At 42.4% G+C, this 16,082-nt stretch overlaps 1 protein-coding gene across 8 annotated transcripts in view; it reads left to right on the top strand.

Moving 5' to 3' along the window:
- dnajc6 (DnaJ (Hsp40) homolog, subfamily C, member 6) overlaps positions 1–16,082 on the top strand; it is a 44,130-nt gene that overhangs the window by 15,965 nt on the left and 12,083 nt on the right. For all 8 annotated transcript variants that reach the window (XM_030049600.1, XM_030049599.1, XM_030049597.1 and 5 more), the window contains 6 exons: positions 5,216–5,265; positions 6,326–6,474; positions 8,233–8,355; positions 10,753–10,886; positions 12,483–12,677; positions 14,555–14,672. In XM_030049600.1, the coding sequence (XP_029905460.1) occupies positions 5,216–5,265; positions 6,326–6,474; positions 8,233–8,355; positions 10,753–10,886; positions 12,483–12,677; positions 14,555–14,672 (769 nt within the window). The remainder of the gene's footprint in view (positions 1–5,215; positions 5,266–6,325; positions 6,475–8,232; positions 8,356–10,752; positions 10,887–12,482; positions 12,678–14,554; positions 14,673–16,082) is intronic.

The raw sequence follows: 16,082 nt of genomic DNA, 5'->3' as shown, positions 1-16,082 counted from the left end.
AGGGGTCTCTGCAGACGGGCTTTGTGTGACTTCTTAATTGGACTGAACTATTAATCAAAATATTTAATTCACAGTGTGGCTGTGTGCAGTATCCAAATTACAGAAGCAGCATTATTTTTTTTATTTAATTATTATTATTATTATTATTATTATTATTATTATAAAAGTACAATGTGACAAAACAGCATTATAAATGAAGTATTGTGGTGCTACAAAGATCCCTTGCTCAATAAATCATAAAAAAAAAAAAATCTATTTGGGACAGACTGCAGCTAAAATCACCTCAACATTATTTTAATCAACAACATTATTATGCTGATTGTTTGTTTTTCAGTGAAAATGAAAATGATACCAAAAATTGTGAGTCATATCCCTTTGTCAACAAAGTAATTGCAATATAATTTTTTACCATATCGTTCTAACACTGAGTGGGCTTTTCTCTTGCATTGACCGCACCTGAGGGAGTGAAATAACAGCTTTTATCGTGAGCATGCTCAGTGCAAGGCAGCACCTCTGTGCACAGATGTTTAGCAGGCCCTCCTTTGACTCTCTAACTAAACTCCATTTGTTCCTCGCTTCTTCTCTCTCATCTGTATTCAAGACAGGAGCTGCTGTTGCTGAATTATTTAAAACCGCTTTCTTGTTTGTTTACCTGAGTGAGGAGAAATTTGCTGGGAAACCAATCTGGAAGCAGTGCTCAACAGTGTGTTCCCCTGTCTGTGAGAAGCACAGGGCCTAGCTGCAACCGAGTCTGGATGGCTGCTCTGGTTTTGTGAAAGGCACAGTGTCCTTGGTCTGCACCCAGACAGCCCCCGTTACTCTCCCTCCTCCCTCCCCAACAGGCGCACATTCATCTCTCTCTCTCTCTCTCTCTCTCTCTCTCTCTCTCTCTCTCTCTCTCTCTCTCTCTCCTTTTCTCCGTCTCTTTCTCACTGTTTTGGTTTAGTTCAACCTCTCATTCCTCCCTCTCTTTACTGCACGCTTACGTTTACTCTCTCCCTCTCTTTCTGTCAACCGTTCCCTCACCTCTCTCTTTAGCCAAACCATAACACCACTCTTCTCTGCCCTGTTTTCAGTGAAAACAGATGCCCTGTAGCATCAAGGCAATTGTGACAAAATGGATCGGGCTGATTCTAAAGAAGTGGCTCTGAATCAGATTCAGATGAAAGACGTCTAGAAGATAGGGTGAAATAAATCAGTGTGAATCGGAAACATTCTGCTGTAATTTTTGTTAAGAAAGAGACGTTATGTCAGCTGTAGGTTGGTGAGGTTTACATGTTGTCTTTTCTCTTTCTCCAACCTTGACTGTCACTCAACTTTTATCATACAGATATGAAGCAGACATGGTTTAAAACTCATGTTATAGTCAAGATAAAAAATAAAAAATATATATGTATAATTATTATGGATAAGAGAATGGAGGGTATTTAGAGAACTCAAATAAATGTCCTCTGAGATCTAACCCACTTACACTGTGTGTGTGTGTGTGTGTGTGTGTGTGTGTGTGTGTTGTACAGTCATAGGAGACTCTCAGTTAGACCACCTCTCCGCTGATGTTATCTGGCCTAAAATGCTTTCAAGGTCCTGATGTTTACTTGCAAACAGGAAACATAAACATCAGGCACTGCTGTAGTGCATCTGGGTATCTGCGTGTGTGTGTGTGTGTGTGTGTGTGCGCGTGTGTGGTTTTTGCATGTGAGTATGTGGTTGTTGTTTTTTGTTCCTATTATCAGACAAGTACTCTTCAAAATGTTTACAAGCCAGGCGTTGGTTACATAATCAAAAACACAAACACGAGTACAAAGGTGTGTCATTATTTGGGAATCCCGACACAGTCTGTCTACCATAATGATAACAACAACAACAACGTTAATAATGATGGTAATAAGAATAAATAGAAGGATAAATATGATATGAATGCATAATACTAGCCTCTAGAGCAGGGCTCATCGCCTACATTTATACATACTTAGTACAGCCGCAATTTTTCCAAGCAGACACTGTGGGGGCCAGAGTTTAAACAAAATTAAAGTTTATTTAGGCCCAGTTAGCCTATTATTGTTTAATGTTTTCAATTTCTTACAAAATAAATGTGATTTTTATATGCCTATATCAGTGTGAGCAGAGTTATAAAAGTCATGGGAAATATATAACAATAACTAGACACTTAACTAGAAAATGCTGGAGTGCAAACCAACACCAAGGAGGCAGTTCACTGAGGAGTGATGGCTCAAATCTGTAATTCCAGAAACGTATCTTCAGAATGCAGTTCTGATCGGCAGGAAATATTAATTAACCTGGTTTGACGCTATGCGGTGCCCTGATTGATGGAAAACATTCTCCCCGTGCATGTACGAAGATATGGCTCCCATTCATAAAAGACAGGAATTAATTTCAGGTTCACCTATGCTACTGCTGTTCAGTGTACAGCCAAGCAATGCAGCTTCGTGCACAATGATGTGTGAGCTACAGGTGGAGGAGCAGGGACCCCTCCTCTCTCCAGCACGGTCTCCAAACACCCGTTCTCTTCTTAGTATTGCATTGGCAAGGCCCTTGAACAGCACCAAAGCTGCAATTGGTTCATTATGCACAGCCATTATGCACGGCTCTGCCTATTTACAGCGCTCATAATGACTATTAATTGATCACACATATGTCTTTAAATCAGTCCACAATCCCATCTGTATTATGTGTGACACAGTGCAACAATTATTTTAATTCACAGTATAAAACAGACAAATAGGCTTGTACAAAATCATAAATGCACAATGAAACTGGATATTAAGAACACTTAGTATCTTGGTGTGTAAATTCCCTCTTTCATGTTATTCTCTGCCACTTTTCACAAAAACTCTGTGCACGCATGTGAAGTATGCATGGAGGTACACACATTCTCACCACATATTCTTTTTTATAGATAACAATTTCTGTGTAGAAAATTGTGTATGCATGTATTCTTGTGCATATGCACTGTTAATGCATCTGGCCCCAGCAGGGTGTGTCGGCTACTCGCTGGTAACAAATAATAAGCTGACAGGTGGATTTATGTCTTTAGAACCCAGGGGTCAAATGCACAGTATTTGGACTCGATAAATCCTAATAAAATTATTTCCATCTCAAGTGTTTTTTTGTGTTGCAGCAGTATAGGAAGAAATAATGCTAGATATCCTAAATACTAGACTGCATATATTTCCTGACATTTTTTGAATTCTTTAATTTTCTGCAGCCCAGATGAGAAGCTTTTCCAGGCCAGATGTGTTGCCAATTGATGATCCTTGCTTTTTTAGTCATGAAAATTATATGACATGAATTTTAATGGAGGTGAATTACACTTACTGGCTGATTTCCATAGGAAAGGACAGAAACATAGAGTTTAACATTGCCTTTAATGTGCAGTGCCCTTGCACAGCCTTGCCCTGCTTTCCGGTTGTGTCCTTCCCCTACATTTCTGTCTATCTCCCACATCCTTGTGGTGCATTTTAATTGGCTGCAACTCTATCCTCAAGAGGTCAGGGAGGCTGTTCATTTGCATACTCCATAGCCATTGGCCATAACCATTTAAACCTGACACCTGACCCGCTTCTTTCCTGAAATAGCTGTGCCCAGCCATATAGCAGGGATCTGCACAACCACACATTTATATAGCACATTGTCAGAGTCCTGTAGAAACTGCACATCTCTGATTCAGTCAGTGGCATTAATTGCACACTAAAAATATGCAAATGAATGAAAAACAGGTATGCTTTTTCAGTTCCTCAAAAGATTGCTTGATCAAGATAATTGCGCTTTTCCAGGACAAAGCACATGATTTAAATAGTGCACCACCTCACTAAAGGAAAGGAAAAGGAAGGAAATCATTAGCTTCAACAGTAAATTTGTTAGAAATACCTTATATGTGACTCTGTGTAACTCTCAGTCAGCATTTCACACTGCGTGCACAACACCACAGCACCAGATACAAATATAACCCTGAAGTGTCACGACTTACAGTCACAAGTGACAACTCCTCCCATCTCCCTCTGGTGGTTTGAGCTCAGGTCCCTTCCTATGGAAATCGGCCAGACAGGTCTGTTACATCAGAGGTCTGCAACGTAAACTGTGCCACACAACACTCAGGTCCACAGTTTAATGAGTCATTTATTATGATTTAGAAACGTCATACATGTCTTTATATGATCATGCACAGTTCAGCAGACAACTTGGAACATTCTGCATGGTGCTCTTTTTATTAATATTTGAAGAAAATACCAGGGCACACCTGATCTCGCTTCAGACCATGCTAGCCGAGCACCGCTGCATTACATAACCAGGTCTAGGATTGCATCAGAGCCATATGGCACTCATCCATGACCACACAGGGAGATGGCTTGGCCTAGATTAGCTTGACTAGGGGGATATTCACAGCAGGCAACAAGTCAACTCAATTTGATACACATTAGCCTGCTAATGTGTGTTTTGCCCGGCAATAAACAACATAGTGCCAGCGGAAAAAGGACTACACGTATAAAAATTTGGTTCTGCTCAGTAAAATGTATATATATCCAAAAATCAACGACCAAACACTCAAGGCACAATAATTTGAGTTGTGTTTTTTTTGCCAGACAGTGGGTTGAAGAAGTTTTTGCCATCTCCCAGTCCCACTCTGCATATTTCACTGGCGCCGCAGGAATTTTTCATCCTATTCCCTGTGGAGGAGGTATAGCACAGTGGTGCAGCAAGCATGTGAAAAGTGTGACTTCTGGTGGAGCTATGGTACAAGTCATATCCATATGGAACAAATACTTTTTAATAATAGGGGAGTACCACTTAAAAATTCACCTGTGATGGAAGCTGCTTGTCCAAAGCCAGCTGACATTGATCCAATCAATGCATGCACAATACATGTATTGATTACTCCTTTAATGAGTTGATATTATTCATGAATAGGGTATCCCTTGACCTTCCTTCCTGATTTCTTAATTTGTCTAAAACCAGTCAATATGTGCTTCCTCTGTTTCTCTGTAAACTCACATAACAAACTAACAAGACAAACAAACAGTTTAAAAGTATTTATTTATTTATTTATTTATTTATTTATGTTTGTATGTTGGGAAGGGGTGTTTCTCACTTTTTTCTAATTTCTCTCCGTTTTCTCACAGAAAATGTGGAGAAACCAGATGTCTTAAAAGATGAAACATGAAAGCCTTGTCTTGACAGTTTCACCTCTGTGTTACAGGTACACAAAAGGGGAGCTGGACATCGCCTACATCACATCACGAATCATAGGTAAATGCAGAGTGACTTCATATACTGTGTGTGCATATTTGTGTTTAAGTGTGTACCCTAATTTTGTGTGGCTGAAAGGCATTATGATGTGTGCCAATATCCATTGTTGTTGCCACTCTGACTCCATCTTTGTATGTGTGCACTCCGTCTTGTTTACACTCAACACATTTAACTAAGCTGATATGAAGAGATGACCTATGGTAGCTGATATACAGTGACAGTCATGTAGACAGAACTATTTTTCTTAATGGAATCATTCTTTGCTCGCTAATCATAAAAAAGCAACTAGTACAATTGCAGCGATATATTCAAGGTCCTGCTATACTGTCCAATATTGGCCTTGGCTTCATGCCTACGATTGCAGCACACAAGCGTCATCATTGCACGGTATAGTGCTCTCTCTTGTGTATTATAGCTATATAACAAGAAATATTACTTCAAACAATTTTTCCAAGGAGACAATGGAGCAGGTCTGACATGTTAAATAAAGTCAATCTGACTGGTCCAAGACGTAAAAAAAAAAATCAAACAAACTTAATTATAAACTTTCAAAATCGGTAATATCTGCTTAATAGAATGGAATTTGAGTTCATATGAGACTGTATGACTGGTGATGTGTGTTATGAACACACGCATGCACACAGACGCAGACGCAGATGGGCACACACACATGCACTTAGCCGTCTCTCTCTCTCTCTCTCTCTCTCTCTCTCTCTCTCTCACTGCTCACTGGCTTTACATGCTCACACAGAAACAATTGAATATGGAGAGGCGACGCGTCCTTTCCTTTAGAGGACGTAGTCAGTTGGCCAGTTGTCACCTCAGGCCTTCTATCCCATCATGCATTGTGTGTAATCACTGACCCTCACTGCTGAGTGTAAGCCCAGTGTGTGCATGCTGTTCTCAAACATCTGTATCAGTGGCAGCTCAGTACATGAAACCCTTCAAGACACACTGGCTGAATTTGAAAATGCATGATTGGACATTTTGGAGGCTCACGGTTTTCCATGCAGCAGCTGCAATATTTATATATTTATATGTATTTTTTTCATTCTTTCAGTGATGACATACCCAGCAGAAGCGGTGCAGATTGGCTACCAGAACCATGTGGAGGACATCCGCTCCTTTCTGGACAGTCGCCATGCCGACCATTACACTGTTTTCAACCTATCGCAGCGCAACTACCGGGGCGCCAAATTCTCCAACCGGGTAAGAGCAGCGGTGCCACATAAAGCTACAGATGAAGCCTTTAACATGACTGTCACCGTTTGCTATACTATTTTCAGCCCGTCTAATATAATAATGTAATGATCGAAAACATTGTTGGGAACATTGCGTTACCAGTGCAAGATGTCGGGATTTATTTAAATTTGTCCTACTGTCACGAATCAAAACCATACCACTTTGATCATCACTAACAGGAGAACAAAGTCAGGTGCTGTGTACCAAGTAGTCAACAGTAAACAAACTAAAAATAAGATGAAATGATTCTGAATCATGTTATTTACACACACAATAAATTAGAAAATGGATTTGAATTGAATGGGAATGCTTTGAATACCAATAAATAAAAAAACACCATAATGATAAAGAATATTTAGTTATAAAAACATTATGATTAATTATAATGAAACCATTAAATAATGACTGGCTATATACAATATCTTATAATCACATTACAATAGATTATTTAAAAATATCTGGCTATTATCCGGATACAAGTGGCTTTCCTTTGTTTGAATCTCTGCTGGCTCTGCTTTGAATTCATAAGCAAGTGCAGCATCCTCAGTGAAGTCTCTAATCAGCTCGCTCTCATCAAGACTAACAATCACCGCTCGCCTCATTAAAACACTCAGCTTCCCTCCAAAATTGTGACCATGGAATGAAATCAGAAAGTTGCAGAAAGTTTTGCCCAACACAGCTGCCACTATGGTGTTTACCTAGATAATCCCTCACCAGCCTCCCTGGGTGACACACTTAAAAGCCAAGGCTCAGTTTCATGACAGTGTTTTCTTAAAAACCAGTGGGGAAAAAAAGCAGCCATTGAAGCGAGACACTCCCACTGGCAAGTATGAATATGTTGAAACAAGGCAGAATTAGTCAGATCAGCCCACTAGTATCAGGAAAATGACACATGAGAAAATTCTGGAGTTGATTATCATTGGAAACAAGTGGGATTATCTCATCCCACTGGCAGATTTGTTTCAGTTCTTTGAAGAAAAACAAGATTTTAACCCTTAATGTGTGTCTAAATGACTTGGTATAATGGAAACCCATACTCAGCTAAAGCTCTTTCACACTGCAGGTCTTTCCCAGAAAAAATTCTCTGACGTGTTTAACATTTCTGACAACAACCACAAATGGGCCGACGATGGAGGCAAAATAAGAAAAATGACAAAATCATAGATCACTGCTTCAGATGTACCAACCAAATTATCATTCAAGAAAACTGTTTTTAGCGAGAATGCCCTATTGATGGTTTTATGATTATGACTGTCCTCGGCTTGAGCTCTTTGGCTCATTTCCTTCGCTGCTGTTGCACAGCTGGATTCAGACTTGAGTGGAGTCACAAGTGAGGTCGTAGACAGCAGATTGCTGCTCTCAGGCAGATATGTCTAAGGAAGCTGTGGAGTCAAGCTGTAGAGCTGCTGAGTGAAGCTGTGGAGTCAACACGGCCAAGATGGCCCCCTGTCTGTCTGAGGAAGTCATTGTACTGTTTTTCTAGCAGATGACTCATCATGGAAACTGGTGTGTTGTGTTGCTTTGCCACTGCAGCGCTGTTGCTAACCTCCACCTCCCATTTCTCCACCCCTCCTGGTTTTATGGATTTTTTTCCTTTTTCTTTTTTTCTTTCTTATTTGTCCTTGTTATCCGTGCCTCTCGTGATCCCTCCCTTTCCCTCCATTCTTTTTGACTCCCTCCCCCTTCACTGACCTCTCTCTCTGTCTTTGTCTGCCCTCACCATAGGTTTCAGAGTGTAACTGGCCGTCTCGCCAGGCTCCCAGCCTCCACAACTTGTTTGCTGTGTGTAAGAACATGCACAACTGGCTCAAACAGAATCCCAAGAATGTGTGTGTCATCACCTGCTCGGTAAGAAGACACTGACACACCTTTGTAATCCCTGGCCTCCTCTTACTTTTTGTTAAAGCCCTGGATGAACAGTGAACTTGAAAGATGCACAGCACATGATGTCCACAAGGGAACACTGTGAGAAGGAGATTTAAAGCATCATGAAGATCAGCTGCTCTCTCCTGCAGATCATGGATGTCAGACACTGTATTCTGGTCATTTGTTCCATAAACAGAGGTCTGAGCTGAAGCTAGGAGCCGCATCAAAATGTTTTGCTGCTTCATTTAACACTTGTAGTTTGCCTGCGGCCACTGAGAACAATAGGTGTGTTTACTGATGCTAGCATCTGACACTTTCTATTTGTTCTATTTGGTTCAGTAGTCTGGATTCTGGTGGATTAGACTACAACCCTTGAGAGATTTTGTAGGCCACTACTCTTAGGAATGTGCTTTGCTTTTACACTGCTAACCTTGCACCATGCAGTGTTTTCTTAAGCTTATCATGCATTTCAGTGACATGGAAAAGCATGACCAGCACAATGCATTTTTGGGGGGCCCAGTTTAATTTGTCCCACAACCCACTTTTGTGTCCTGGCACAGGCTGTGATGTATATTGCCAAGTAGGACTAACCGAAACACAGTCAGAATCAGTGCCCCTCAACTTCCCCTAAACTACTTTCCTGTTCAGTGATTCATTTTTTAGGAGTTGCTGCCAACATAGATGACTTGTTGGTTTTTGCTGTCGCACTAAAGAAACTAGGAGTGCTGGTGAAACACTCAGCTCTAATCCTGAGAATCTCCTTGGGAAAAGTGTGTTGCACTGTATGAAACAGGTAGCTTAAGAGTCAAGATGGTGAAATTGCGTTCAATCTGTTCAACAAATACAGTAAAATAACCGAAGAGTCTCTGAAATAGAGAAACACATGGCAAATAGTTTTTTTTTAACCTGCATTTACATTTACTTAGCAATCTGCCAGCCCTCTCTGCTTTTTTCCTCCTACTTATTTTACATGCATAATGATTTGTAACATTCTTTGCACCAAAATTAGTTTTGATGGAAAGTTTTCATGCAAGCACATCCTCTGCGTGCGCTGCCCATAACCAAAAGAATGTAGCTTTTGTATCAATAACACAGAGGCAAGGAATCTAAACCAGGAACCCAACCAAACCTTTGGCCCTTTTTCTGCCTCTACACTCCCTCTCTTTTCACTGTTGCCACCCCTGGGTGTGGGTGCGCTGGCTTGCCTTTCTCTTCCCAAATGAAACACAGCTTGGTTTCCCAGCTGCTCCAGTTGTTTCTCCTCAGCTTTAGTTCCTATCTCGCCTGTTTCTTTGCCTCCTCACTGCTGCTTAGCGGAAACAGACGCTCCTTGTATTCAAAGGAGAATTGAATGTCCGTGACAGCATAGAGAAGAATAGCATTACAGCCCTGCCTGTTGGCTTCAGATGTTATTCAATTAGACCATGCAGAAGATCGCATGTGACTCACTGTAGCACAGTGGCCACAGAGCTAGAATCGCTTCCTCATGTATTCCTGATTGGGTCTCTGCGATGCATATGGTGATCCTTAAACAGTCGGTCACAGTCAAAGAAGTTGCCATGGTGACCATTTGGGGTGTCAGTATGGCAGTCATAAACTCAGTTTTTCATGCACAGACAGCTGAGGCTCAAAGTGCTGAGGTCTTGTGTAACACAGCCCTCAGCCCCAAGTGTCAGGCAAAGCTGTGCATTCTATCTATTCTGATTCTATGACGGCAGTGCTGTCAACCGTGCTGTCACTGCCAACTCGATGTGGCTTGGCAAAGCGCTTCACCTTGCGTAATCTCCGCCCAACAGTTCTTTTCTGTAAACTGAATTGTTAGTTCTACAGTCTAGAAGAATCCTTTTCCTAGAACTTAGATCTGATATCTTTTTTTTTTGTCCCTGTAACCTCAAATGAACTTAGACTGAGCACTTTTATAAAAGCGCGTGTATTGAACAAAAACCTCTGTACCTCTATTTTGGCAGCTGCCTGTTTGTGCAAATTAGTGCATGGCAGCAGATATTTCTTTAATCTTTAAAAAGCTGCCAAGTTGGTTTGAAGGACGTTCTTTGAAGTGTGCCCTGGGCTCATAGTTGCACGCAGAAGGCAGCTAGCATCAGGCACCAGTGTGCAAATTCTTAATGAAGTATCTCTATCAATTTTCCATTGCATTCCATACTGTTTTATTTACTGTGTAGAATGCATTGATTAGATTTATTCATTGACCTCATCACTGTACATGCTCATGATTTGACCTGCTCTATCACAGTCAGCAGTCTAGAGCTGAAGTGCATGGCAGATGAGATGGAAAAACATGTTTTTGTGGTTTCGAAATATCATCTCCCACCATGTCAAAAGAAGAAATGACTCAATTCCTTCTGTCATCTGTGTTTTTAGGACGGCCGTGCTCCCTCGGGTGTTTTGGTCTGTGCCATGTTCTGCTTCTGCCACCTCTTCAACAACCCAGTTCCCGCCATGCAGTTGCTCAGCGCCAAGAGACCAGGTTCCGGCCTCTGGCCATCACACCGCAGGTTCAATCCCCTGAATGTGTGTGTGTGTGTGTGTGTGTGTGTGTGTCTGTGTGTTTGTGTGTGTATGTGTATCTGTGCAAAAAAAAAAAAAATGTAAAAAGAAAAAGGGAAATGAAAGACTGAAAAAGTAGAGAGATGGCCTCCTGGTTGCGTAGCACACAGAGACGTTGGGGTTTAAGACCTTGAGGCTTGAGACGTCTTTTCCCCTTCTATCACACATCGCTTGTCTCTCTCCCCTGCTGTTAATCTCCCTTTTATACTAAAATCCATGAAAGGAATATTTATAAAGGGAAAAGAGGGGAGGAAGTAGGACTACAGCACAGATAAGAGAACAAAACCAAAACCAGGCCAAGCAGACAGACGCGTGGGACTGAAGTTTGATTAGATATAAACGGAGCAGTGTAGAGGGCCACGGCAGGAAAGTTAAGGTCAAACTTGCTGAGTGAGTTGTTTTATATGTGTGTGTGTGTACGTGTGTGTGTGGGTGCGCAGCTGCGTACGTGAGTGTGCATAAATGAACTGGCTGCGCTAACACATACCTGCACATTTTTTTAATCTTAGTGCGAGAGATAGTTGTCACATGATATAAGATATACAGACTTGGCCTTTCCCCATTGCTAAGAAAGATTTCTGGGGGAAAACGCTAATTTGGCGAGACTAGAAACATGTTGACATGACGAATGACTTTGTATCTGAGATGCATTTCATTCCAGTTCCGCCCTTTTTCCCTCTTTAAAAGGCTGCATTTTTTCTTTTAGCTGAGCTCTTGCAGATAACGGTGATGCTAAAGACAAAAGCATGTGGCTGCTGATCAGCCAGCGTGGCCAACACTTTTCAGCCCCCTCAGCTTCAATATCTCAGGCCGTAGAGCTTTGGCTTATCTAAAGATGGACACTTTATTACCCTGCCAGCCTGTAGCTATAGTAACTGTCAGTCCATACTTGTACAAAATTGCCATCAGGAGCCAAAACTTTAGTGCAGATTAATTGAGAAATTATGGAAGTGGCAGACAAAATACCCGCCAGAGCAATATTCAGAGTCCTTTAATTACAGGCTGGCTCTTATCACAATAAATGTTGCATCAGTGAGAAATTGTGTTTCATATCACTGATACCTAGTCACGTGCTCTGTGCTTGATGGAGTTTGAACAGTTTTAATGATATATCCAGCGATGTTGTGGAGTCTATATCAAGCACCGCTTCATTCTGGGATTATGATCAGTCAGTTTGTAAGTGACCAATGATACATGTCAGCAAATCAATATGCATGACCAAAAACATTTGATTATGTTGTCATGTATATTAATGTTCAGTGTTTCATGTGTGGATAGAAGATGAGACTAGCAAAGTTACAAAGTTAATTAAAAGTAAACGTTCATTCAGACAATGCCAGTGCGCCATGGTAACACCCCAGCTTTCAGAGTGTCATGTTAACAAATCAACACTGATTTCCTCTCCAACATTATCAAACGTTCTGTGGCCGCCATGAGGAACCGGCCAAATGACCATTACAGAGAGAGGATTTGAATGGGAGTGACTGTTCTATCAGGTCTAATTCTATATAGAAAGACAAAATCCTTTCCTTGTTCCTGTGCAGGTACATAGGCTATGTGTGCAGCATGGTGTCAGAGAAGCCCAGTCTACCACACTCCAAGCCCTTGGTGATCAAGGCCCTCACGGTGAGCCCGGTCCCCTGCTTCAACAAGCAGCGCAGCGGCTGTCGGCCCTTCTGCGACGTCCTCATCGGAGAAACCAAGATCTTCACCACTGCACAGGAGTACGAGAGGATGAGGTACGGGAGGGATTTGAACACGTGCGCCATGCAAGGACCCTTTGGCTCAAACATACTGAGATGAAACGAGCACAAAATATTAGTTCTGAAATGATTTTATTAGCCCTTGAAACTCTGTGTAGTTTCAAAAGAGAGGTCACCCCGCTTTGTTTACTAATGATAAGGATGAGGCTGAGGAAGGATAAAATCCCTCAGGTTCATGCCAAGAGTAATAACCTATAGGGCTCTAGTTTCCCGGCGCAGCGCGGGGTGGCGCAGTGAGGCGAACCCCGCGCAGAGCTAGTTTCGACCGGCGAAGCGGCAGAGGCGGACAGTGTCCAAGTTTCGCAGGCGGAGGTTCGCCGAGATGGGAGTGGCGGCGCAGCGGGGGGAGGTGCCGACAGATTCGGCTTGGCGCAGTGACAGTTTCGTGCCAAAAGGCTTCGCCGAGGTGCGCCAAAAGCTCGCCATCTGAAACCACGTCTACTTTCAGCGCAAGGCGGAGCGGGGCTGGCGCAGTGGAAGTTTGGCTGGCTGGCGCACATCACCAAAACCTCACAATCAGCACAAACGGTGCCAATCTCCTTTGATCTGACATCAGCTGTGACGGGACAGTTGATATGGAGATATATGTATGTGCTGATTGTGATCGTAGCATTGAATAGTGTTTTTTTCGGTATTTATTGCATCGTTCATGTGCCTGACAATTCCGGAAGCCTGCCTGTGAGGTTTTGGTGACGTGTCCGCACTGTTCGCCGGTCTCCACTCCGCGCCTGTCTCCTGGGCTCCGCTCCGCCTGCGGCAATAGACCTCCATGTCAGCTGTGTAAACTTTCATTACGCCTTCGCGCAGCGCATTTTAAAGGCAAGGACAGGGGCTCATTTGATTGGTTACATGTGAATCGGCTGTGTCAAACCCACTCCACGCCTTCTCTCCTCCCTTGCGCCGGTAGGAGGAACGGCGGAGTACTTGCGCCACCGAGAACGGCGTGCCAAACTTGGAAAATCCGCCTGGCCACTCCCAGTTGGCGAAGCGCATCTGCGCTACGCCCCCGCCTCGCCTGGTCCGCGAAACTAGAGCCCATAGACTTAATGGAACACTTTTAAATGCCTGTCTTGAATCTGATGTTTTAATGGCAAATGTACACAAAAACATAAGCAGTGGAGCACAATGCTCTTTACAGTGGGAAAAAGAGTTATCCTAAACCTCATGAGGCATTTCTAAGTTCAAAAGTTTTTTGACAATTGAACAGTATCTATCATTCTTTACCACTTCATAAAAAGGTGGGGTGCCCTCCCCTTTGAAACTGCACAGTCTTCCTAAAGGGCCATAGATTTCAATTGTGTCCATAATTACATCTGGATGACAAAACGCATCATTTAAGCTTGTCTAGATGACATTGTAGTCTACCCTCTACCTTGTCCTTATATTTTCCTCAGATTTTTTTTCTTAATTAATGGTAGCAAATAGTCCGGACTTAGTCCACATGTATGGAGAGTGATATCAAACCTGCTTGACGTTACCGTCCATAGCAAGTCATTTACTCATAACTGTTATTATTCAGAAATATCGGACTTTAGAAAACTGTGCTTTACCAATCAGAACTGAGTATTCCACAGAGCTGTGTAATAAGCATGAACAATCAGCCAATAAATCCACCACACTCTGTGCTTTTATCACAGCGCAATGCATCCGAAACAGAATAATGCAGTGATGACAGATACTGGAAACGAGCATGAAACGTGTTCTTTCATTTTTCTCATTCTCCACCCCCGTCTCTTGTCTGCTTATCGTCCTCCATTTTTTCCCCTCAATTGTTCTCTTTGTCTCCTCCTCCCTGTCCTCCTTAATCTTTTTGCATGCCTTTCTCCCCTGCTGTCTCCCGTCTCCTTTTCCAGAGAGCACAGGGTCCAGGAGGGGAAGGTGGTCTTCCCTCTGGGTGTCAGTGTCCATGGGGATGTGGTGGTTTCTGTCTATCACATGAGGTCCACCATTGGAGGACGTCTGCAGGCCAAGGTATGCCAGGGGCTTTATTTATATTCTGCTTTACATTGAATCCAACAGAATCAGTTTCGCAATCAACATTAGTTGGCTAGTAAACGCAAACAGCTTAAGGACCAGGGCTTGGAGCCATGAACCCTAGCACACACTAAATAAAGTTAAGACGGCATTTCAATAAAGTAATCTTGACAAGAACAAGATCATCATGATGTTTCTTAGACATCTGCATCAAAGAGCAGCAACTGGGACAAGAAATCTTTAAAGGTCCAAGTGGACGCACTAATCCTGCCTCAAGATGTTGCTGCAGTTTGCATGTTATTGCATCTGCAGGCCGAATATGACCCACGTAAAACCACAAAAGTGACAAGAAGCAGCTTGTACAGATTCTGATTAGATGGCATTCTCCTGGAACAGTTAGAAAACAGACGTATGTAAAATGTGGACGCTCAGAATTTCAGTTTCATTGTTAAAATCACCTTGGAACATTCTAGAAATGGATGACTCCATGTCCAGGTTCACACCTTAAATGCAAGCGCTGTTCTGCAAAACATGCACACATGACATGCTTGCACACTGTGTTAGCGACTAATGTTACCTTTTACTCTGAACCTCTTAATCTGTGGATGACAATAGAAAGTTCAGCAGTGGGACCAAAATTCTCTTTGGACCAGCCAATCTGCTTTTATTCACAGATCGGTGTGGTGGAACGGAATTAAAGCACAGTTCAAGTTCAAGTTTATTTAAAGCTCTTAATCACTGTTTACAGTCTCAAAGGGTTTTGCAGACCCACAGTTAATAGAAAACAAAATGACACCCCGTGACCTGAAACCTCATGGTGGGCAACACAAACTCTCCAAAGAATACCCCAGCTGCCGATAGGGGCAAAAAAATGGAAGAAAATCGTGGGAAGGATCACAGAGAGATGAGAAACCCTGCCAGGCTGGCCAGAAGTACAATGGTTTCCAAGTTGGCCATTATCAGCTCAAATCAGATCCAGCCAGGGCATGTGAACACAGCTGCCATCCGTGAGTGTTGGTTCTCACCCTAGTGTCGGAGCCAGTCGAACATGTTAGTGCACCATTGAGAGATACATATCTGTGATAACTCCTGCCAGACTGATCCATAGTTGTAAACCCTCTACACAGGGTGCCATCTGCTCCATCTTGGAGATTCACTGGTAACCAGGCAGAGAGGCTCGATCGAACTTACATGCTTGTTGAAAAAGCTATTATGTTTACAATGAGTAAAATTTTATGGCCGTCTGGACCTCTGAGGCCCATTCAATTTATAATTTATAATCACATTATGATTTAAAAAATACACCGATTGTACAAAATATTAGGGAAACTTTTACTCTTCTTGTGAAGCACGCTGATCAGATGGATCCCGGTAAAAGCTAGTAATCCTTATTGATTACCCTCATTA

This window comes from Myripristis murdjan, chromosome 4 (assembly GCF_902150065.1).
Source record: "Myripristis murdjan chromosome 4, fMyrMur1.1, whole genome shotgun sequence".
NCBI classification, from domain to species: Eukaryota; Metazoa; Chordata; class Actinopteri; order Holocentriformes; family Holocentridae; genus Myripristis; species Myripristis murdjan.
Note: the sequence above shows the minus strand (reverse complement) of the source record. Positions and strands in the feature narration are given on the sequence as shown.